This window comes from Strongylocentrotus purpuratus, unplaced genomic scaffold (genome assembly GCF_000002235.5).
Source record: "Strongylocentrotus purpuratus isolate Spur 01 unplaced genomic scaffold, Spur_5.0 spur5_scaffold_15, whole genome shotgun sequence".
Taxonomy (NCBI): domain Eukaryota; kingdom Metazoa; phylum Echinodermata; class Echinoidea; order Camarodonta; family Strongylocentrotidae; genus Strongylocentrotus; species Strongylocentrotus purpuratus.
In genome coordinates this window covers 4,030,171-4,054,638 of record NW_022145600.1, presented here as the reverse complement: position 1 = coordinate 4,054,638, position 24,468 = coordinate 4,030,171, and the positions used below count along the sequence as shown (strand labels likewise).

Sequence of the window (24,468 nt, the reverse complement as noted above, 5' to 3'; positions counted from 1 at the left end):
GTACAACGAATCGTATTCTTTCTCTAATGATATGAGGAAACGTCAAAGCTTTAGCGCTTCGCGCGAGAGGGGGAAACTGAATTCAGATGAATAGGGCTTATTAAGAGTCGAAAACGATACGACGAATCGTCTTCTTTCTCTAATAATTTAGTAAAACCAAAACTTCCGCGCTTCGCGCGGGAGGGGGAAGATTCCTTCAGATTAGGATTAAGAGTCGAGAACAGTACACCGAATCGTCTGCTTTTTCTCATAATGTAAGGAAAAGTCAAAGCTTCCGCGCTTCGCGCGAGCCGGGGGAAACTGAATTCAGACAAAATTAATAGGGCTTATTTAAAGTCGAAAACGGTACAACGAATCGTGTTCTTTCTCTAATGATATGAGGAAACGTCAAAGCTTTCGCGCTTCGCGCGAGAGGGGGAAACTGAATTCAGATGAATAGGGCTTATTAAGAGTCGAAAACGGTACGACGAATCGTCTTCTTTCTCTAATAATTTAATGAAACGTCAAAACTTCCGCGCTTCGCGCGGGAGGGGGAAGCTTCATTCAGATTAGGATTAAGAGTCGAGAACAGTACACCGAATCATCTGCTTTTTCTCATAATTTAATGAAACGTCAAAGCTTCCGCGCTTTGCGCGGGGGGGAATACTGAATTCAGCAAAGGATAAACAGTCGAGAATGGTACAGCAAATCGTCTTCTTTTTTTTATAATAATTTAATGAAACGTCAAAGCTTTCGCGCTTCGCGCGGGAGGGGGGGGGGGAAACTTCATTCAGCCTAGGATTACCAGTCGAAAACGGTACAATTAATCGTCTTCTTTTCCTAATAATTTAAGGAAACGTCTAAGCTTCCGCGCTTCGCGCGGGAGGCTCATCACCCACACCCCCTTATGAGCGCGCTTTTAAGTGATTCTCTTGCTCACTACCGCCCCTCCCTAAAATAAGATCCTATAGCTCCGCGCCTGCATTAAAATATATAGCTATGATGCTGACTAAATTTAAGAAATAATTCGTATATTAATGTCGTCGAGGAAAATGACCATTTTGCGCATATGCAAGTACTATAGATAGTCCATAGGAAAAACAATTTAGCCTTCGGCCCCAGGTTATAGGGTTGACTTTGTAGATATTGGAAATTTAATTTTGTCGGTAATTGGTGGCTACTTTTGTCGGTAATCGTTGGCCTCTACACCCCCCACTGAAAAAGGTCTAGCGACGCCCCTGGCAGCACTTGAACTGGAAGAAGAACAAGAAGAAGACGACGCGATGTAGGCCTATAAAAAAATTATTATACCAGGGACCGGGAGATGAGAGCTTCTCCCTTTGAGCTTTCATAACCACTATTATAGACCAGTTCACGGTTAGCACATCTCTGCAATGACCCCGAATATCCACAGATCTTCAAAACATGAAGAGGTCCCACTTTGTACATTTTAAAATAATCACTTCTATAGCGGTGGAGGTGCTTTATAAATATCCTTTGTTCCCCCTTTTCAAAGGATACTTCCACCTGTGTACCATGGAGTGCACTGAATGTGCATGAATGAATAATGTTACATAACTTTCATGAGCACGTTTCCAGTATTTTCGTCTCCATGTATTTCAAAATTTGTTCTGCAATGACCTTTATCTGCTCATGCTCAGACTGCAACCGTGAACTGGCTAAAATCCCCGCGCTTGATGACGTCATACTTCTCGTGGCTTTTCTGTTTTCATCTTTTCACGATGAGACATTGTTGTTTATGAGTGGGATTGTTACAATTACATGATAGTGATACCAGGTAAGTGTTGCATGATTAAATGGGATAGACTGACAAAATTCTATAAAATATAGCGGGTTTTTTCTTAGTCCTTACGGACAGCCAAAATAGTTAGTGGGCTGTAGGCCTATCTACTTTCATTTCAGTCCCACTCGCGTGTATTCATGTAATGGCCCTGGCTTTGCCTAGGGTAGCTAGCTACGCGATCGCGAATAATAATATTGATAATGGTGTCATATTTTCAAGGAATTAGACCAGTCATATCCTGGCAAGACTCGCCGACTTTAAGCTGGTGAGCCTGGAGACTGTTCTCACTAATCTGAATCGTACCAACTACCATTAAATTTCTTCCAATCGGATGATCGATCTCGTCAATTTTTCAACACTCGACTCTTCATGCTCGGTCATTAGCGAGTTTTCGCACAGCGATGCAAGTGCTGACTACGGGGTATTTAAATGAATTTGCCACCCCGTACTAGCTCAACTCCCGACGCTAATACGGCTGAATACTGTCGTAGGTTTGGACGCTACGCGGACCCCCTCAAACCTCGGCTAAGATCAGCGTTGTAGAAGGCTGCGTCGCTAGTCAGTGAAAACTTGCTAATGATAGGGAGGCCAATGCCCAAATCTAACTTTTTAATTACTAATTTGTTTATACTAAAACTAAGATTAAAAGAAAGCATTTACTTTCACTAAGAAAATCCACCCATCTGCCGACTCCATAGGTTCCATCAAATAGGAGATATCCAGCTGGTTTGTAGCCATTTCCTTCTACGCCTTTCCGTACGTAAGAGCCTTGAAACAATTATATTTCATGTCGCAAAGTTACGTTCATAATTAGACAGGCCCGAGGGACAAAGTTCATGATGAAGTTTAAAACTTCGCGCGAAAGTGCAATCACTCAACAGCGGCTAGCCTTGAATCGGTCGCACACGTACACACCTTCTTCTTAAGTTGATCCCTCCACCGACACAGGCAAGCCCCGATGCAGGCTGAAGTCCAGCCATCAATGTGCGAACGATTACATCTTCTACTACTACGAGGCGAAGACGATGGTTCAAAAAAGGAAAGAAATATATATAATTCATTGATATTTACCTTAGATGTGTATTCCAATAATTTGATTTCCTCATGAGTATTCCTTATTATCAACGATCGAGAAGTTACGAGGTCCAATTAAAATCCATGTTGCAGCGAACACAATCATAGCGCACATCCATGCATGCAACGTACGTGTACTAATATTTCTCTCTCTCTCTCTCTCTCTCTCCCTTTCGCTATACGTAACATACACACTCACTAACCATGTACCATACAACACACACCTTCAAATCATGGCTTTCATTTCAATTCTCAATTGGAGTATAGACTGCTCACGTAGACTTTTTTTTTTACTGAAATATCTTTTTTAACACTTCTCATACATTACTGCACGACACTCGTATCTAGTGCTGTGAGAATAAGGTACTAGGGTCTATAAATAAGACTACGCCTTTGCGCACGATCTGACCGGAGCTCAGATTATGTCGCAATACCCTTTATTTTTGGCGCGAACAATGACGTCACTGTTCACTGTTTTCCTTCTCATTTTGAGATGGATGTAGCTATAGGGCTCAAACCAACGCAAGATTGACAGAAACATCGTACTCTATCTACTTTCGAATGTTCAGTTTGTAAAAATCTGTATTTAAAAAGATACAATCTTTTTTCTTTATATTTTCTAGTTGTTAGAAGTGGCAATTGTGAACATCTGAAATGTTGATCTCTATCAAAAGTTCTTTACTCAAAACGGATCCCATATTTTTAGGGTCTACCTTCTGCCAATGAGAAGGTTTTTAGTGAGCAAACCTCTACGCCCTCTAGGATTTTCTTAGTCGGTGGTGCGAGTGCGTCAAGGTCGTCTGCAACCACAATTATTGGAATAAAAAACGTCAAAATCTGCAAGATTGTCAACAAATGGTGAAAGACTGTTACAGATCCGTGATTATAGGTATGTTGTGAAATGTATAATTGTATTTTCTTTTCATATTTTCTTCAATTTTTATTTTTACATCATTTTTTTCCCTTTGCTAATTTTTTGAAGTGGGCGACGAGCGCACAAATCGTAGGTGTAGAAGCCTTACGCCCGGGCATTGGCCTCCCTACTAATGACTCGGTCAAGAGTCAAGAGACATGACAAGACTCGTGTCAAGAACCTAGTTTGTTCCACAAAAATATGGCAAAATGAATGGCCTGATTTGTTCTAAGTTTCACTTTCGTTATCATCTGCGATGTGGCTTTCAAGTCTCTGAATCTTGACCGTTGACATTGTAGAGTAAAGGAGCCGGTAATCGGCCAGCTCCAGTTTTCGGCCGATTGGTTGGATGCAAGGTAAAATCCCTCTAAAATACATCGCATAATAGCATAACACATATCCCACACATACCATAACATGCCAGTGTCACTGAAGAACAACATTTGCAATGAAAAATATATCCTAAAATATCACATTTTAGCGATGTAATCGGCGGTCCCGCTACCCGAATCTGAAAAATCGAGTATCTTACGCGTGTCTGTAAGAAATATGGGTACCATAAAATGAGCTTTATTTCAAGTATTTTTCAGATTTAGAGCCCGATTTTGTGCTAGTCGCAAGCTCAAAAGTATCTCATCGCATGTATTAAATCAATGCACAGTCGCACACCGCAACGCACACACGATATCTCTGTCTAATTCAGATTCCAATATCCGATCACCGCAGTACTAGTTTTCGGCCTGGCGAGCTCCAGGGAGCTCCGGCGTGGGATATCTGCTCCGCCCGCTAGTGCTATAGATCAGCGCGGAAACGCACGGCGCGTGCGCGCGCGTCCTATTGACTATGTACATGCGGCCGAAAACTGGTACGCTATGCCGAAAACTGACTCCGAAACAGTGAAAATTGAAATGAATATTGTCATGGCAATTCGTGATTTTTTTCTGGGATTCTTGTTTTGTTTAAATAATAATAATATTTGCTTCATGATTTGAACAAAAAATGATAATAAATAGGAAGTAAAGGGTCCAAAAATAGGATTTTGTCTTAAGTGACCGAAAACCAGCTCCTTTACTCTAGATCTACATTTGCAACCGAGCTTCCTCTATTGATATCATATTTGTATCGCCCGTATTAAAAAATGTTGTTTTCTTTTTGCTACACAGACTTCTCAATGACTGACATTATGAACATCGATTATAAATGGATTTTGTTTTCCTCTCTTTTTCTCTTTTGTGTTAAAGTGTATCCCTTTGAGTCAGGGGTGAGACTTGTCTTCTATTGAGCTGACAGTACATCTTGCCTAACCTAGCAGCATTCTACAAGTCTCCAGCGAGGATGTCCGAGTCCTCCACCCCAGACCATGGCCTCCGGTCAAGGCTATCCTGCTCGTTCCTGGCCCAGCTGTGCGGAGACTATCAGGAATCAGACCTGGTCTGCCTGGACCATTCCTACTCCCGGGCTTGGAATGCTCATCCTAACGCCAGCCATGCCAAGCCTGCTCGCATGCTTTTTGTTCCCAAGACCCTCCGACTTCAGCCTTCCAAACGGAACATTGTGTAAGTAGCAACTAGCAAAATTATACTTACATGCAATGGCTTTTACGACACATGCTCTTGCAACAATTTTTTGGAGGCAATATTCTACACTCATTTAATTCATTACTTCAACCCTAGATCAAACACGATTCATGTACATGTACCTAACCTACAGTTAAGTTACAGCTCTAGATGTGTCATCATTGCAAGAAGTGCAGGAAAAATGGAGTCTAGATGTACATGAAAACATAAAGCAATAAAGCTGTGGAAAGCTCTGGAACTCTGAAATTGAAATCATCAATTCATGAAATTTGCTGCAAGGAAATATCAGCATAAAATGATATATGGAAAGAGCTGTTAAATTCTAAGGGGATGTCATTGCAATTACTTGTAGGGGGTAGGAAATAAAGGGTCTGTGCATGAGAGAAATTTTACTCAAGGAAGCTTCAACAGAGTTCTTGTATGAACAAAGTATATAAATATTGACAGTTTTGAGGGGCACACAGAGCTGCCAAGTAGTACGTTTTTAACGTATTAATACGTTTTTTTGGGGGAAAATATGTCTGTACGTTTTGCTGTGCCAAAATACGTTTTTTGAAAGTTTCGTGTATGGCTGTGCGAACGTGGCTAGCGGCTGGCTGTGAGATCCAGCGTATGCATAGTTTTGCTATTGCTTTGTGTCGGCGATTCCTGCAGCGCACACGCATGTACATTGCACACAATACAGGGGATGTACACCACTCAAAGACGAGCGCATTTCCCCAGGCCATCCATACACACGCTAATGACATATATCATCAGTGCACTGCAATACACACACAGTGGCAGTACAAAAAAGTCCCGATCTTACTACCAAAAATCCATCCCAAAAGCCAAATTTTGCTGTCAAAAATGCGGAATCGAAGCCATATTTCTAAAGCTCACGGGGGCTTAGCCCAGTTTTAAGAAACAGCTTCACCAAAAAAGCGCTAAAAATCAAGAAATCAGCAATTTTGTTACCAGTTTTTTTGCCTATCGCAAGCCCTTCGAATGTGATGGTATCTTCGAAAAGCCAAATGAAAAATAAACACGGACCTGCTGATGCATTGACTTTATGTACAAAGTTGATTGCGACTCTAGACTTGCCTTGTGCCGCAACTTAAGCATATAACATCATCGTGTGTTGCGCCGCAATACACAATGATTCTTTCAGTTTTATATAATGGACTTTTCTGATAAAATAGCTAAATATATTTAACAAATCTTTTTTTTTTTTTTTTTTTTTTTTTTTTTTTTTTAACTGACAGGCCGGCAGCTCTCAATGATTGAAAGCGTTTTTATTCAAAGAAACATGATTGCAGTAGCATTTTATAGGGAAAATAACAAAAAACGTAAAACAGGCAAAATATGGTTTTTCACCTAAAAATATGTTTTTTCAAGCTGAATAATATGTTTTTTTAATGTGACAGGTTGGCAGCTCTGGGCACAGTCAAAGCTATTGCCCAAGGTGAGCTCGAAACTGTACCGTGATTAATGCAGTACTGATATCACAGAAGAGCAATAGTTTCAACTGTGACCCAGAAAATAAGTAGTCAATATTTTACTACCGGTAATAATCGGTATCCCCTTTGTCAATTCTCAAAAAGAGATATATACAAAATATGCCTGTCAAAATGTATTTATTTATTGGGAAACATTGCCCATATCCATTGTTTTACTTCATGTGCAACTATTGCATCCTTGCACTGTACTCGCAAGTAGAACTATGCATGGTCAATTTTTTTTGCTACACTGCCCAGCAGTTAGTAGCAAATTTCATGCCTGCAGTTTTTGACCAGTCAGAAGCCTAGAATCTTTGTACGATATATGTGAATCAAACTATTTATTTTACGATTATATAAAATGACTTATTTTCCACAATTTTACAGTGATGCTGACGCTGAGATAGATGTTGTATCAGTAGGTCAAACACATACCATGCCCTATGACCTTCAGAAAGCACAGTCTGTTATGAATGAGTGTGAGCGCTATGTGAACTTTGCACGGACAGACCCCGATGATGTACGTAGCGATGAGGACTGGGAGGATAAACTATCCAGGTACAATATGTGAATGGAAACATTCTCTTTCTTTTCCTCCTACTCATTTACATTGTAGTTCAAACCCATATCATGAATTTCTGTTTTCTCTTAACATGTCACAATAAATAAATAAATAAATAGATGTCATACTACTATTAGTTATGAAATAAGTCATCTTTAGTAAAATATACACGTAAGTAAGATTAAGTTGTTTGATTTTTTAAATCTGTAACAAACTGTAATTTTTATTAAATAATATTGTGTAATCGTGGTGCTGTCTTCCCGGATTTTATTTTACTGCCCCTAGAAACAAAGTATTAGGCGCGTTATAAATGTGATTTATTATTATTGTTATAATTAGTTATTATTTGTACCCTTACCAAGTTTTGTCATTTTTAAAGTATGAGAAAAAATTGATATGCTCTAATTTATGTTTCTTGAGAATGTAACATGTTAAAGCTAATACATAAAAACAGTATTCAGCAATTGCCCTAATTCAACTGGCCCGCCTTTCATTCTTGAGTTACAAAAAACACAAAATGTCTCAAATTTACAAGGAGTATGAATAATTCAGTTGTTAACTGTATATCCCTCTTTCTCTTCCTCCTCATTCTCATTCTCTCTCTCATCAGTCTATCTATCCACATTCTTTTCTATTTCTCCTACTTTTCATTCCCTCTTGCTCTACTTGCTTTCTCACTCTCCTCATCTTAGTCCTACCCTATTGTCCACTTACTCCTCCATCTTTTTTTCTCCTTCACATTCTTTAACTCATCATCCTTCTTTGTTGCAAAATCAACAACAATTTCACGTGTAATTGAATTTAAGTGGCACATTTGCTCAAAAAGAAAGAAGAAATGCATGCAACAAACTCATGATTTTGGGTTATTAGATGAATGTGTGTGAAATTCAATACCTTTGATTTTGCTGCATTTTTTATTTATTTATTTATTTATTTATTTTTTTTTTTTGGGGGGGGGGGGGGTACTCATTTGTAAAAGAGTCAAAAGGCAAGTACCAGTAAATGAATGATTTGCAACTATTTACTGTATGTATCCCCAGTAAAAATTTCCTCCTCTCCTTCGTCTTCTTCAGAGTTGGCTGGACAGCCCACCAGAGTAAACTCTTCAACAAGATTCTCAAGCATCTCCAAGCCAATCGACTGGCAAGACTGGCGTATGACAAGGTAATGCTCCATACCTACCCTGTAGATTCCCCAGGTTAACCATTCATATCAGACTTTGTGTTTTACATGCATATTTGTGTCATGATAGTTTGATTTCATTCCCTGGTATTTACTATTGAGTACACAAGATCTATATACATGTAACAGGGCTTGACACTAACAGGTGCCAGATCGACTTTATGTTGGACTTAACTATGGCAAGCCGTTCATGCCACTGTTTGCTCTCACCACTTACTGGCCTTGGTCTGTCAAGGGACGTATAAATCATGGTCACAAATCTACAGAATTTACACTTTTTGATAATTTATTATTGAAGGAAAATAACGTATCTAAAGATCATAATGGTGAGAGCAACCAGTGGCATGAATGGCCTGCCATAGTTAAGTCCAACTTGAAGCCGATCTACGTCTTTGTGAAACACTCCCCAGTCCTGACCCCCAACAAAGAAAATTAGTGTAAAGCACTGTCTGCGACCTGTTCACAGTGGCCCTCACACTTTGACATTGATATGAATAACATGCATGATATGTGCTGTCTGAAATCTGATTGTAAGAGAACAAACTCATATGTTACTAATCTACACAAAGTATTTGATGCACATTCAAAACATATGCAGATATCTGTAAAAGCAAAAAGGTAAACAATACTACTCTACAGGCACCTTCAGCATCCCCTGGGGTAGATAAATGTACAGTGTATGTTCACAATATAAATATAGCTATTATTATTATTATTATAATATTTGTGTGGTATAGAAGTGTCAACTGATATTATAACTGAAGAACAAAAAGATATATTCACAACTGGAGGCTGGAGGCTGGAGGCTTTTGGTAATAAATAGATGTTTTAGATTGTAATAGACATAGTTTTGGCCAGAGTATTAGAAATTAATGAATATATAATATGATACATGTTTATAATACAAATTACTTATGTAGAGTAAATTCTGGCAACAAACTTAAATATTGTTCTTTACGATATAGACATCATTCTTCTGTAGTGTTCATTCAAGTCTCACACTGCTCTCAAGTACCCACTGTTGCCTTTAGTAAATGTGCATAACAACAAATGTGTACTTGTCTGACTACTTGAAAATATTGATAGTCTATTTCCTAAAAATTCACATGATTTTATTTTCAATTTTCAATGGTTTAGGTGCCTAATGAGCCAGTGAAGAGGAGGATTCACGTTGATAAGTGTGCCAAGCTGGTTCGACGGACCCTAGCTTCAGTAGGATGGGTACGTGATGCTACAAGAAATAAAGATGATGATAACATTCTGGATTTATGTAGTGCTAAATGCAACAAAAAAACTGTCACAGATATTATACAGTTGCACCATGTGAGAAAGGGGGCGGAGAAGGATTGAGGAATCCTGAAAAGGACTGTCTGTATTCTTTCTTTCTTGAGTGTGTGTAGTCCTGAAAAGGACTGTTGGTAATCTTTCTTGAGCTTATAGTTCTAAACTATAGCGCCGGTTGGAGAGGATGGGTGGTAGGAGTGGCTCGACATTTCGAACAGGTTGACTATCCATCGTCAGATGAGAGCAGGAAAAAAGAAAAAATATTGGCAGTTAGAGAAAACTAAGCATTGAAAAATAAAGAGAGGCTGAAGCAAAGAAAACAATACATACATATAGGAAGGAAAAGAGACTCAATATCAGAATTTGATTTAAAGATAGGTTTGATTTCGTCTTTCAGTGTAACTGTCCTTTTACAATCTGTGACATTGCTTTTCTATCCTCCAGGATCCCAAACTGACCCAGTGACCCCTAGTGTAACTTTCCTTTTACAATCTGTGACAATGCTTTTCTATCCTACAGGATCCCAAACTGACCCAGTGGCTTCATGGAGTCTTGGTGGATAACCTCAGCTCCTCGTTGCTAGCCATCTATCTGGACGTCCTTCAGAACCTCAAGTCTAAGGTGGGTTCCTTGATTGCTTCCTTTGGTTGCATCATTTATTACTATAATTCATGTGATGAATGGAATGAATTGCATATGAATGCACTGCTGAAATCAGCAGCTTCAAATTATTAAAGGGATGGGTAACTTTGCCTCAGAGTCTAAAAAAATCCTGGATTTGGGTCATGCTGCAATCATAATTATAAACCTTTAGGTCATACCTGAATCCCAAGACTTTTACAAGCCAATTGCCTGTCTGATTATCAAGATATCTATGATTGGAAATCAAAATTTCATTTTTTGTTGTCCTTACAGTTTTTATAACACTGTAGTCTATTGGGAAAAATGAGTATGGTAAAACTGGTCACTCAAAGATTTTTACTTTTTTGAGGCACTTCATGGCCATTTTGAAGCACAGTTTTTTTAGGGCTTCAATATTACACCATACATGTATCACAGACACTGATAAAATGTAGAGCCATGCATATCAGATTTAACATTGGTAAACGATGTCTTTAATGCTTTGCTGAGAATTCCAGATATCATGGTGGAGTCGTAGGTTATATAAAGGAAATGGTTAAACTTCTTAATCTTTCTCTTCATTGGTTAGGTTGGAAAGTACAAATAGGAACGAATTACACTACTTAGTATATCCTAACGCTATTTCTGTTCTGTACATTTCAACTGTCTGTCAAAGTTGCCAAATGAAGTATGTATTTCTAGAGCTTTGGAAATTCCTTCAATTTGACTGTAGCCACTGTCCTTAGATGCAGGTTCAAGTCCTGCTGGTTCCAAGATTTTTTTTTTCTGACTTGTATTTCAATACAGATCGATCGATCAATCTTATTTACTGGGTGTAAGCCACAAATATGTTTAAATCACTGAAATTTCTCCCAGGAAGCATTACATTTATACAAATTATGAAACTTGTCTTATCTACCGGATCTTTTACTTCTTCTACTACTGCTTTAGGTTCCCACTCTGATAGACAAGATGGTACACCTCACCTCCTCTACGCGGAAGGTCAACACGACAAGCTCGGAAGCTCTTTCCCTCCTTCTCAAGAGGCCTTGGGATCCAGCCGTTGGTCTACTCAGCTTTCATAAACCAGTAAGTCTATATCGTTTGTCTGTTCAGAGCCAGAAGGGTGTTAATTCTGTGTTAAATAATGTTCCTATTTACATTATATTGAATGTGATGGTCACAGGGAAAAAAAATATTTAAATGATTTCGGGAGCTACTTTTCAAGCTTGCTTGCATGAAAATAACACTCTTTAATTTGTCTTGCATCAAACTCTATGTAGATTTTTTTGGCTCTTTTATGACTTTCGGGGACTAATTCGCCCCAAGCCCCTGTGTAGTTTTTTGATGGTCAATACCACAATTTCTTAGGCTCTTCTCGCTTGAAGAGCCTTTGAGACTGGACAGACACAGTAGGTCTTGGCTTTCCTAAACCAGTAAGTCCATCCCTAAAGTCTGCCCCCTTGAAATTTGGTGGTATCACCAAATAATAAGCGAAGTTAGGTAACAATGAATAGCCAGAGTCCCATCTCAGTGAAGGATCGACTATGAAACACACTACTGGTCTGGAAAGGTGAAATAATCCATCTGGATTAAAAGGATTAAATCCCTCACTGAATAGGAACTCTGTTTATTCATTGTCACCTATCTTTGCTCCAGTGATCTTGAGAAAGTCCACAGGAGTGGAATAAAAGCCTACTAAATTTTAAGGGTGGTAGAAACTTAAACAAATATTATGATTACCCCAACCAATGAAAGATTTCTGTATCATATACTATATATTTCTTCAACTATGTGACCTCAATATTTTTTCTTTCCCTCAGAAAAAGCTTCCTGGTGCCCCCATCCTCCTGATCGCCCCTGACGGCCCCGTCCACCCCTCCATGCCGCAGTCCCGTCGCACCAGGTATTGGAACTCTCAGCTGGGCAACCTGGGTAAGGTGGTCCCGGTCACCGTCCATGCCCCGGAGGGTGGGGCAGGTATCACCATCGCACAGTGCCTGGAACACATGATAGGCTCGGTCAGGACTAAAGTAGCAGAGGTATGTAGGTGCATGCAGGAATGCAGAATGGTCTTCATCAAGAATGCTGAGCCCTGTCTTACAAAGAGTTGCGATTGATCCAAATCAATCGCAAGTTTGCAGTTTCCTATCTCTTATATACATAGTTGCAATGATATCAATACAAAATAAGATGCGATTGATATCAACTCTTTGTAAGACGGGGCCCTGATCTTCTAAATGCCAAAAGAATGAGATTTAGTAACTTGATTGTTTGTTTCTTTTTAATAAAGAGATTTATTTTGATAAATAATAATAGTAATAATAATGGTGGTATCTTATAAAGTGCACGTGTCTGTCACACCCACCGTCATGACGTTCCTGGTGCTCTGACATTATTACCCCGGGTAATAATCATTCATGTGGTATTTTCTTGAATGGGTGTATCGGTAAAAGGAAAGAACTGATATTGCTAATTTGCTGATTCTTTAAGCCCTCTAAAATACTCCATTAACTTAATGAGTTAGTCTTGCTGTGGATATTGACAAGGCTCTAAATTCTCACGTAATGCATCAAATTTCATGATGAGTGTTGTATACTTCTATGAAAATATACCTGCCTAACTAATTTAATAGCAAATAAATAGAAAAGAGTAATGATAAGAGAAAAAAAACAGTGGAAATCTTGTTTAACCGTACCATTTATATTGAAGACAATGAGCCATAGATGTTTGCAAATGCTGTGTGGTGTATTCATTTTGTCTACATTTTTTTACAGATTGCACAATTCTACTCATGAAACCATTGGTGACGAATTGAGCTTGTTTTTTTTTTTAAATAAATTTTTATTGAACTGAACTCCAGGGCATCGTTTCGAGAAACCTTCTAGTACAAGTTTGCCAACATCCCATCGAAAGGCGTGTCGGGTTTGATACACAGGTTTCAAAGGGTTGTCAGCAAACTTGTGCTTATGACTGTTTTGTGAAACTATGCCCAGTTTATTTTTAACTCATTACATATTCATTACCATGTTGTAGGTTGATACCATGTCTTAGACACCTTGTTTTGACATGAATATAAAGTACTCTTTTCTTTACTCTTTATTTTAGCTGAAGACCAACTTTCACAATCGACCCATCGTATTGCTGGGCTGGTCTGTTGGCGCACTTGTAGCATGCCATGTAAGTTAATGAAATAATCATTTCTGTTAATTCAGCTTCCACATCCATGTGCCTGTAATCAGTTGCAGGTCTAGAGGGAGTTTCAAGGAGGCAAAAGCCCCCCCCCCCTCGACACACCCCACCCCTGTATGGGTATATGAGGTTTTGCCCATGCCAAAGTCATGTCCCATGGACTGAACTGAAAAGGTTTTGAAGTGCCCCCTTTACTTAAAAATCCTGGAGCCATGAATGATCTTTTTTTTTTTTAATTGTGTACATGCTTTACATAATGTAAGATTACAGGGACAATGTTATTTAATTTAAAAATTGAAAGAGTGGAAATATAATGTGATATTCATTTTTTGGGGGGTATGCACCAACAACAAATTTTCTATCAGTGATGTTTACATATAAAACAAAAAAGAACTTTAGTTTGTAAAAGGGCAGAATAATTAATGGAACACAGGCTTGTCAAGCCTGACCCTTAACAGAAAAACAAGATATATAGATAACTGTGTCTAACTAAACGTTTAATCTGTTCTGTACTCTATAAAGACTTTTTTCTCTTCAATCTCCATCTGCAGGTAGCTATTGTAGAGTCTGTCTCTGCAGTCATCTGCCTGGGCTTCCCGATGAGAGGAATCACTGGAGATAGAGGGGTAAGGCGGTTTATTGCTGTTTGTTCTACAACCAGTTCGTCTACTACCCTTTTGTTCTATTGTTCATTTAGTCTAATTTCCAATCCGTCTAATTCTCAAGTTCTTATTCCATAGTTCTTATTCATATTCCTGTCATAAAAGGTCCATGACACTTCACAAACTATACTACAAATTTCCTGCATTCTGAAGATCCTTTACATGCTACATAGAGAGGCAGCCAGGGTTAAACCTCTTTTTGAGTGCAAGGGCATTCCATACTAGTCAACCAATCCTGGATCAAGAGATAGCTTGCTAGATCTCCCTAGAGTACCCCTAACCAGTGATCCAGAGGTTCATCAAAATAAAACACACACAGAATGTCAAGCAGCTTCTCCTGAACATGTTTTAATGGCAAGACATTAATCTGCATTTGCCACACTCAACCCAGGTGAGGTAAATGGTGACCTGGTAGGATTATTCCTTGAAATACACTGTGCACTGATAAAGATTGCCGGAGCTAAAGCTAGGGTAATCATTTCCAAAGGCTTTTTGAGGCGCATAGAGATGTTATTTCATAACGTACTATGTGCTATACAAGAACTTGGGTAATCCCTTTGGCAGCTCACTCAGGAAGCTATACTGAATATTATTATTATATTATTGTTTTAAGCACCTTCAGTTTATGAGCAACCTCTAGGGGATATGTTGTGCATTATAAATGTCTGTATAATCTTCCAGATTGTTTCTAAGATTTCTTACCCGATGCAACTCTCTTCCTTGTAGGACCTGGATGAGCCCCTCTTTGAGAGCAAGACCCCGACGTTCTTCGTGATCGGGCAGGAGTCGAGCCAGTGCAACCAGGACAGTCTGGAGGACCTGAGGGAGAGGATGAAGGCCGACACCACCCTTGTGGTGGTAGGCGGGGCCGATGATCGTCTCAGACTCCCCAAGGCCAAGAAGCTCCATGAAGGCGTCACCCAGACCATGGTGGATAGGTGCATCCTGGTGAGTTTACCAGCGGAGAGTTTCACAAAGACTAAGATCGACTTAAGTTGGACTTAACTATGGTAGGCCATTTATGCCACTGGTTGCTCTCACCGTTGGTCTCTCAATTATGATCTTTAGATAATATTTTATCCTTCGACAACGAACTATCAAAAAAGGTAAATTCTGAAGATTTGTGACCACAATTTGTATCTCCCTTGAGAAGGAGCTCGTTGCATGAACTGCCTGCCATGGTTAAGTCCAATTAAAGTCGATCTTAGTCTTTGTCAAACACCCCCCAGAACACATTCTGTTCCTCTGATAGGCTGTTGAATATAGGTGCCATATGTTGAGAAAGCAATAATGCAGTGTATGTGCAGTTCCCAAGTGTAATAACCATTTAATGGTAAGTAACAGTCCGAAAACCCAGTACTTTTCTTTCATGATGGGTAAATGAGTAGTCAGCTATATTTTGTAATGATCACACTTACTTTCATATTGCTCAAGTAAACTTGAACACCAATCAGTTGAGCCTTTTCAAACTTTGAGAAAGCCAGTCGTGTGACATTTCAATCCTGTAATCTGGATTAGCATAGACATTTTCTTAGGTGTGAATAAAGCTGCATGAAAAGCCAAATAAAACAGCTGCAGTAAATCGCCAGAGCAAAATAAGGCCTACAAAAAAAAGATGTTGTATTGCCCTTTGCGACCGACACAAAAATCTTGAAATCTACAGTCTGCTTTTAATTATTTATTTTTTTACCGTTTTTTTAGAGAAATGTATAATGAATACAAAAATGTGTATTAAAGCATTCAAAATTGAGAAATAGCAGCCCAAAGAGGGAAAAGAAAAAAAAGTTTAAAAAAAAAAAAAATTCTGACCGACCGATGTTTTGGCATCTGAAAGGAATACAACATATCTTTTTATAGGCCTATTGCACTTGACATCACTGTATCTTGTAACATGCAGGTAAGAAAGCACCTGTACGATCTTGGTGCGTGCAGCTGCTTTTTTTTTTTTATCCCCTCCTGCTATTCGTTGCATCCTAGAATATTTTGCCATAGTGAACAACCCTTTGGCTTTTGCAGGTACATGTATGCCTCAACCTCAAGGCAGTATTATTGAAATGTTTGCACTCCTGGTGGGTGTTTCACAAAGATCCTAAGTTGAACTTATCTCAAAGTTGGACTGCACAATTATGGAAAGCCGTTAGCATCTTTGAAAATATTTTGTAAAAGTTGTTTTAAAATGCATTAAAAGTTGATTAAAATCATTCATATTTTCTATTATCAAGGAGATTTCATGTTTTTGATGTGGAATTTATGAAAGTCTAAAATACTTGAATTTTTGCTTTTGAATATATTTTATTTTAAGGCTACAAATGGGTCTCCATAATGTTTAAGTCCAGCTTAGAGTTAAGTTCAACTTATGGTTCTTTGTGAAACATCCCCCTTGTAGGAGAAGCAATCCAGTTGTAAAACTCTTTTGTTCTTATTGTAGGATGAGGTTTCAGAGTTCCTTACTGTGGTACTATCATCCACCTACCATGGAGCAGGAGATGGGGAGGGTGAACATCATCACCACACCAAGAAGAAAGAGAAGGAGAAGAAGAAGAGAGTCCAGAGGAACCTCTCCACCGAGATGAAAGGCAGGAAGACTCCCCCAGTGGCAGCATCTATCCCAGGGCGACGTTCCACCACTCCTTCAAGCCTTGCCGAGGTTAGTATTTTATTTTAGCCCAAACTTTCTGTGAGTTTATCTTTTTCTACAAAGAATTTACAGCCAAACCTCTCTATAAGGCCGCACCTGGAAAACGTAGGTTAACACCATTTGCAGGTTGCCTATATAGTGAGGTAACCATTATGACAGGTTAGACTGTATTTTTTGGTGTCATTCCATGCATTTGTGTGTAATTATTTGTTACTGCCATGAATTCAAAATTGTAACCAAATTTAATTTACAATATGCCTGATAAAATACACTGATGACATTGTGGAGTTGAAGAGATTAAAGTTCAATATGGATGTGTAAAAAATCTGTAAAGAACTTGTTCCTGCAATAACAGAAGAACCGCTAATCCAATTTTAACCCAACTTGATTCATGTTACATGTATGTTCAAGAATGAAAGGAGGATTAGATTTAAAGGTGATAATTATTAATTTCATATTTGCCATGAGATGCATATGTACTACAAACTAATTATGAATTAGATGTCCTTTTCTTTCAAAACAGTGTGTTACATGAGAGGGATGTTAGCTGTCACATATTGAAACTTGTTTCTATCGTATCTTCTCAAACAGCATGGCATCTCCAGCCTGCCCTCCACTCCGAAGGCCACCAAAGCCAGCACCTCCCGCACACCTACCCCTACACCCATGCTGCCTATCACCTCCTCCTCCTCCTCCAGCGCCATGATAGCCCCACCACCACCACCTGCACCCCTGCCCACCTCCTCCAAGCCCCACTCCGCCCCTCCCGTCATGCAGTTCACACCCTCCGGCCTCAAACCCTCCGCCTCCTCTTCTGCTCAAGCGACGCCCACCCAGAAGACCTCGTTCGCTGCCGCGCTCTCATCCGGGAACCAGGCCAAGGAATTCAGTTCGCAGTATGCAGCGTACCTGGCCCGGGTGGCTAGTCAGAGCAAAGAAGAGAAGACACCCAAGACCAAAGGTTCGGTCAGGTTTGGAGGCCCGAAGGCGGCAGGTACACACGCTGGCACTGAAGGTAGGCTTTTTCTGTGGATACTCGTCTTAAAGGTGGTGTGTCCCTTTGGCAGGCTGAAAATATAACTTCTGTAAATCCTATGGTAAATGAGAGATAATACCAACTAAAAACTCCTCTTGAAAGATTAGGACTGGTAATTGCCTCTATGTGGAATTATATCGACCGTTAGAAATGTTCGTAATGCGCTCCTAAAATTATGCATATAAAGTAAAACTATCTGATTTTCTGACCCTTGTACCGTGTAATATGATAATCACAAGAAGCGGGTTATAGATGTGTACAAAACCTCATATCCTTTACAGCTCATTTTATTTATATTTGTTCCAAAGAAAATGAAAGTCAGTCAGTCACTCAGTAGTGTCTGGCAGTGAAGTCTTGAAAGTTAACGGGTTTACTTGTATAATTTGAATACTAGGACACTGCTAACGTTTAAATTTCACAGATAGGACATACATGACATATTCATAATTCATGCAAAGTTCTACAGAATTTGATGTTGGCTTCAAAAGGGATACACTACCTTTTATCTGTGATCTCTTTCATGGAGTGATTAAAAAGCACATTACTGTAAGCCTTGAACAGAAAAGAGTGGGTTTTTTTATAGATTACAGGAGGAAGTATCTTTCTTCGAAATACAAGTTGAAATTGATCTTTATTTAATTCATCATAAAATAAAATACTAATGCCTAAATAGAGGGGGGGGGGGGGGAGTTTGTCCGTTTAAAAAAATATATATATGTATATATTTCAAATGGTTATTGCAACACTGTAAGCAGTTACTACATGAACATGAATTTACAAATGAAGTAAATAAATTGTCAATTAAATGTCCATTCAATGCTATGCTTCCTGTAGTTTATGTGTAAAGCATGTAACCATGCCTATTTACATTTTTTGTGTGTATTGCTGGATTAGGTGATACAAGATGATTTTAGTTCACAAGGAATAATAGTAAGGCTCAATGATGGGGTAAAATGTATTTGTTTTGAAAATGAGCACTTTTTTTCTTCCCACTATTGCTTGCAGGCATCGATGCTACAACCATTATAGTGAAACAGGCACCCAAGAGGAGTGCCACTCAGAGCCCAGCTACTGTACGACGGAAGCAGGTGAAGATGGCTGACCTGCCAATCATCACCAGGGGCCAAACGGGCAGCACTGTCTCTGTGTCACCATCCCCTGCACAGATTAAAGGTGTGTCTATTCACAACCCCACCCAGAGCGGCAGGCCTCCGACCACATACACACTTGTTTCAACTACGCTAAGTTCTCAAGGTCCTGGATCATCGACGAGCACCACAGTGCAGGGACGACCGGTTGCAGGAACAAGGGTGACGATTGATTCTGGACAGTCCTTGACTCAGCTGCAGCAGATGGGTGTTGTGTCTTCGGCATCGTCCTCGTCTGGTGGATCGCAGGGTAGTCTCCTGCATGGCTTGAGCTTCAACATCCAGGGGAGTCAGCTGAAGGAGACATCCGGTGCCCAGATGAGAGTCCTGGAAGGCATGTTCAGCACCAAGCAGGGCTTTGGACAGGCCCTGACTAGTGCTGAGACCGGAGCTGGCAAGACAAGTGGACCCTCAAAGCCATCAGGTCCAAAGGGAGCAGGTTCGGAGACAACAACGGTATCATCCTCATCGTACTCTGGCAAGACGTCTAGCGTCCACTTCTCTGTAAGTGCCAACTCTGACGTGAAGACATCCAGTCTGGCCATGCACCTTCCGCACCTGATCTCCACCGCTCTGAAAGCAGCACAGTCTGCCCCAGCCAAGTCGACTTGTGTCACTCTGGTCACGACTAAAGCTCCTCCAGTCATGGCCAGGAGTTCTGGAGTCAAGTCCAGTACCCCATCGGGTGTCATCACGGGGAGCAAGTCCTCCAAGGTCTCATCGGATGTATCTATCTTGGGTCTAATTGGGGCTCAGCAGATTACCAGCACTAGCTCCAAGTCTTCAAAGAAGTCTTCGAATGAGGAAAGAGATGCACAGGTGCAAGCTATTCAGAAGCTGCAGTTTCACGACTTCCCACTTACCACAGCCTCTTTGACTGTCACACATAGCACTCAATCAGTTACACAGGCAAAGATCCTCAAAAACCTAGAGCATGGCTCTCTACCCCTCACCAAATTAGAACCAAGTGTCTCAGGAGGAAAAGCCACTTCGCAGTCTAAGACCAGTTTACAGTCCAAGTCTATTTCCCATTCGAAAGCTAGTTCCCACTCAAAGACGATCACACCCGCAATCATCACTAACAAACTGCCTGCCAGAGAGTCTTTGAATAAGGCTGCTGCTGCAGGCAAGATAGTCACTGTGTCCTTAGGATCTTCTTCAATATTGACAACAAGCACTTCCGACAGCGTAAGAGAAAAGACCATGCCGGACACTGATTCTGTATCATTGTCCAAACTGAAGGGCGTGAACTCCAAGAAAAGCCAAAGCCCCCAAAGTGAAGATAGCTCCCAGGCTGTAGTCGATCTTGACACTCTTCCTTTGGCCAAACTCAAGGAGCATCTGAAGGAGAGCAAGTCATCATTTAAGACATTATCAGCACCCGCTACAACCACCATCAAGATTGTCTCCAGGCCAAAAGATCCAGTCATGTCCATGTCCCAGAAACCTAAGCTGTCTGCCTCAGCCCCTTTCATTGCCCTGTCCAGCAGCCTCAAGGCAAGCACCGAGCGGGCAGCGAGGGCTCAAAAGACCGTCATGGTCACGACTGCATCCAGACCACCCACACCTTCATCGACCGCAGCAGGAATGACCACCACCACCACGTCATCCATGTCCTCACTGGTATCCACACCAGGTTTGACACTCCTGACCTCTACCGCCGCATCCAGGCAACCATTATCCAGCCCATTCCTGGTGGAGAAGACATCCAAAAGCTCAGAAGCGGAGGGATCACGCGAGTCTGTTGTGACTGTCCAACCGTCTGGTAATAGTCGTACCAGGCGGGCCAGGGCCCCAAGACAGCTCTCGGAATGATAGATAAATGTAATGTACATTGAATGTATTTAAAAGTGTAAATTATGTAAGTATATATTTGCACATATTGTATATAGACTCATCTGTTGAGAACCTGAATGGCATTAACTCTGTATTGAAGTATATTAGTTAACCCCCCCCCCCCCCCCCTCTCTAAAACTTATCAGGCTAATTGTCAAGACACTGTTCTATGATTGTTATAGAAATGATATCCTCTTCCTGGGCACATGATGTTTTATGTGCCTTTAATCTCACATTAATGTAAGAATATGGATTTTGCTGTAAAGTAGCTCAAACACATGACATATTTTTGCATGTGCAGTTATCATGTTTTGTTTTTGTGTGTGTTCTTAAATCTTAATGGGTTTTTTAATATTTGTATTATTGCTGTTACTATTGACATATTAAGACAATCATGTTCATTTTTGTTAACAGTTTATGAATTTAGGAATCAAATAATATGGAATACTCAAGCCAACCCTACATCAGGCCAGAATTTAAGCTCTGACATTGCAATATTTTGCATAAAATTGTTAGATGGTTGTAAATATATTTGTTCAAATTCAACACACCTATATTGTATTGCTGTGCATGGAGCTTGGGAGCTTGCAGAGTGGAGTAGGAGCCTCGATTTGAGTTCCATTTGGATATATTCATGGACAGAATTTAAAGAGAAGGTTAAGTTCTGGGAAGAAAAATAATTTGTAAGTGTTTTCATTGTATTATGCAAGTGTGGAGGAACATCTGATATCAAATGTGGCCTGAAAAGCATGGCTCTTCAAATGCTATAATATTCTAAATATGGCATGTAACATCATAAACGTCCCATATACATATTTCTGTGTACAGTGCTTGAAACTTTACCAAGACTGGGCCAATTTTCTTATCATTTTGATGATTGCAGAACCTTGCAGTTTAGTGAGTATACACACCAATACTTATATGCTAGATGGTCAACCTTTTCTTAACGATTCCACACTATTTCTTTCAAAATGCAATCGCATGACCAGAACTCAACTTTATCTTTAAAACATCTCCTGCATATATCCCTTCATACACATTGGACGATATAAGGCTCGTGCAATCTTGTTTTCACAACCAGAACTTAACATTACGGTATCTTTGTGCATTTTGAAATGTCCAGTGCTCCAGGCACATACATTTTCTACTTGCAAGGTTGTCCCAAGTATACATACAGTGTCCATGTATCCATAATTGTGAATTTCATGTTGTGCAGTTTGCGTTGAATTTTTAGCTGCTTTGTTTTCATGTGTTGGCCTAAATTATAACCACAACATATAATGATTATGGTATAATATTTCTCACATTTGAAGCCCATCTGCACTAGTTTGGGCAGTTGGGATTAGACCTCCTTGCAAGGTCACTGCCAGGTGGTTATCTCATCAAATCGGTTCTCAATTGATAATTAACACATGCATGTATAAATGCTGATATGGCATCAGTTTACATGTTTAACATGATGTAGTTTTCACTTCAGAAATTGTTGATTGAAAATTAACTATTTAGACGCAAGAGAAAGCCAATAATGTACATGATCGTAAAATTTACACAATTTGGAGTTTTACCAGGCTTTGCCATTTTACAAAACCACATCTTTGAGTTCACAGCGCAACAAGTATTGTATGTTTGTAACCACAATGTAAAGCACACAAAAACATTACAGAATACAAATTATGCTTGAAATTGAGGTTTCCACCACAAATCAACTGAAGATGTCTGGGGTCATTTCCAATGTTCGAAGCGAACATATTTTGATGTTTTGCTGGTTGTATACATTGTATTAAAAATGTTCATTACCTGGAAAGTCTTTGTGAATCCATCTTTTTAAGTACTAGTGTTGCTTGCCGCGATTACAATTTATTTCCATGAAGAAATAATTCAGACCATATCTTGCGAGGTATTTTGATAGCGGGGCGTTTCACAAAACTTGTCATCAGTGACAAATGACAGTTTTTGTTATAAGCTACTGAAATCCTTGCTTCTGATTGGTTATCAGGAAATTTGTCACTGATTTTTTGTAATTTGTCATTGAAAAAGGGCTTTGTGAAACAGGTCCCAGTTCTCCATTCAGGCATCACACAGCAGCATTCGTATGGAGCAGTACTATTTCGTTTCAAGTACCCAGACTTGTTTAAGCAATTCATAACTTTTTTTATCATAGCAGGCACCTATTTCATATTTTGGAGAAATGAGTCCTCCTTTCTCCTCTTTCAAAGAAACGTTATGTACCCTAGATTCTTCTTATTTGCTGAAAGCATCTGTATAAAAACATACAGAGTACTCTGTCCTTATTTTGGCAAAGGAGAATCCTAAATTTCGATTTGGAAGTTGGCAGGTATGTTCTGGTAGGGAGAATGAGCAATTAAAAGGTAAACATAATTTAAATAACCAGCAGCCATTATGAAGTCTTTTTTCCTTTTTATTTGTTTTGGGCTAGGGAGGGAAGGTGAGAGAGGTTGGAAGGTAAAGAGAGACGGAGATAGTGGGAGAGATGGAAGAGAAAGAGGAGTAGATGATGGGGGTCTTTTCACCAGTTGTCTTTGCGAGAGCTCATTCAATTTTCCAAACACTTCACCTCTGCTTGTTCAACAACCAATACAAATTCCTTTTCGACGAAAGATGAAACAAAATTTCCACCCACATATTTACTAGAGTGTAACCTTTTAAAAGCATATGGTTATGATTGGCCAGGATAAAGAGGAATGGTGCAGACAGCTATTTAATATGCTTCATGTTAAATCCTTGATCTTGGGCCGTGTGACCTTCAGTGATGTAGAGGTCTGCACTATGATGGCGTATTTTATTTATGTAGATGCGCTGCGAGTATCCAATGAAGCGGTCAGGGGATGAGAGAGGAGCGAGATATCTAGAGAAAGAGGATGGTCGATGATAATAATGGTGGTGGTAGTGATGATGGTGGTGCTGCTGGTGGTGGTGGAGGTGATAATGGTAGTGGTGGTGTGTTGGTACGTAGATGACGCTGCTGGTAGTGGTGGTGGTGATGTTGTTGGTGCCTTGGTGGTGGTAATGGTAATTTATTCCAGCCTGCAATTCTCGAAAATTCTAATTTCATTACCTAATTATGACAGGCGTGCTAACTTCGTTTTATGAATAACATTTATCCATATCCCAACAAAGAAAAAAAAGGGGAGGTCGAAGGAACGATGATGATGGCGATGACGTGGCATATTGAATCTCTTTTTTTCTTTTTCTTTTTGTTCTTCTTTTTGCAACTGCTTATATAATAAGCATATTAATCCGATGAATTTTTTTAATGGAATGAAATATTGGAACGAAAGATACAAGTCCATTGGTATTGTAAGTGGATGGAGGTGAGCGATGGGAGAGAAAGACAATGATGGATACAGAAAGTAAATTAGAAAACAAAAGGAACTAGCATATAGAAGAGGGGAGATAGAAAGGGAGGACGAGGAGAAGGAAAAGAGATGGACAGGGAGAGGAACGGGAGAGATAGATAGATA

General features: G+C 39.8%; 1 protein-coding gene across 1 annotated transcript; it reads left to right on the top strand.

The window, feature by feature from the left end:
- The first annotated feature begins 1,666 nt into the window (after positions 1-1,666).
- LOC100891666 (KAT8 regulatory NSL complex subunit 3) lies at positions 1,667-22,790 on the top strand. The gene is made up of 14 exons (XM_030985397.1): positions 1,667-1,777; positions 5,012-5,326; positions 7,213-7,383; positions 8,461-8,551; positions 9,707-9,790; positions 10,373-10,474; positions 11,426-11,563; positions 12,298-12,516; positions 13,583-13,654; positions 14,218-14,292; positions 15,055-15,276; positions 16,757-16,975; positions 17,558-17,981; positions 19,008-22,790. The coding sequence occupies exons 2-14, from the start codon at positions 5,106-5,108 to the stop codon at positions 20,963-20,965; spliced, it is 3,996 nt and encodes a 1,331-aa protein (XP_030841257.1). The 5' UTR covers positions 1,667-1,777; positions 5,012-5,105; the 3' UTR covers positions 20,966-22,790.
- The last annotated feature ends 1,678 nt before the right edge of the window (positions 22,791-24,468 follow it).

Coding starts and splice junctions, on each gene's coding strand:
- LOC100891666 (XM_030985397.1), top strand. CDS start 5,106: ATGTCCGAGTCCTCCACCCCAGACCATGGCCTCCGGTCAAGGCTATCC. Junction 8,552..9,706: donor CAAGACTGGCGTATGACAAG/GTAATGCTCCAT, acceptor TCAATGGTTTAG/GTGCCTAATGAGCCAGTGAA. Junction 9,791..10,372: donor CCCTAGCTTCAGTAGGATGG/GTACGTGATGCT, acceptor TCTATCCTACAG/GATCCCAAACTGACCCAGTG.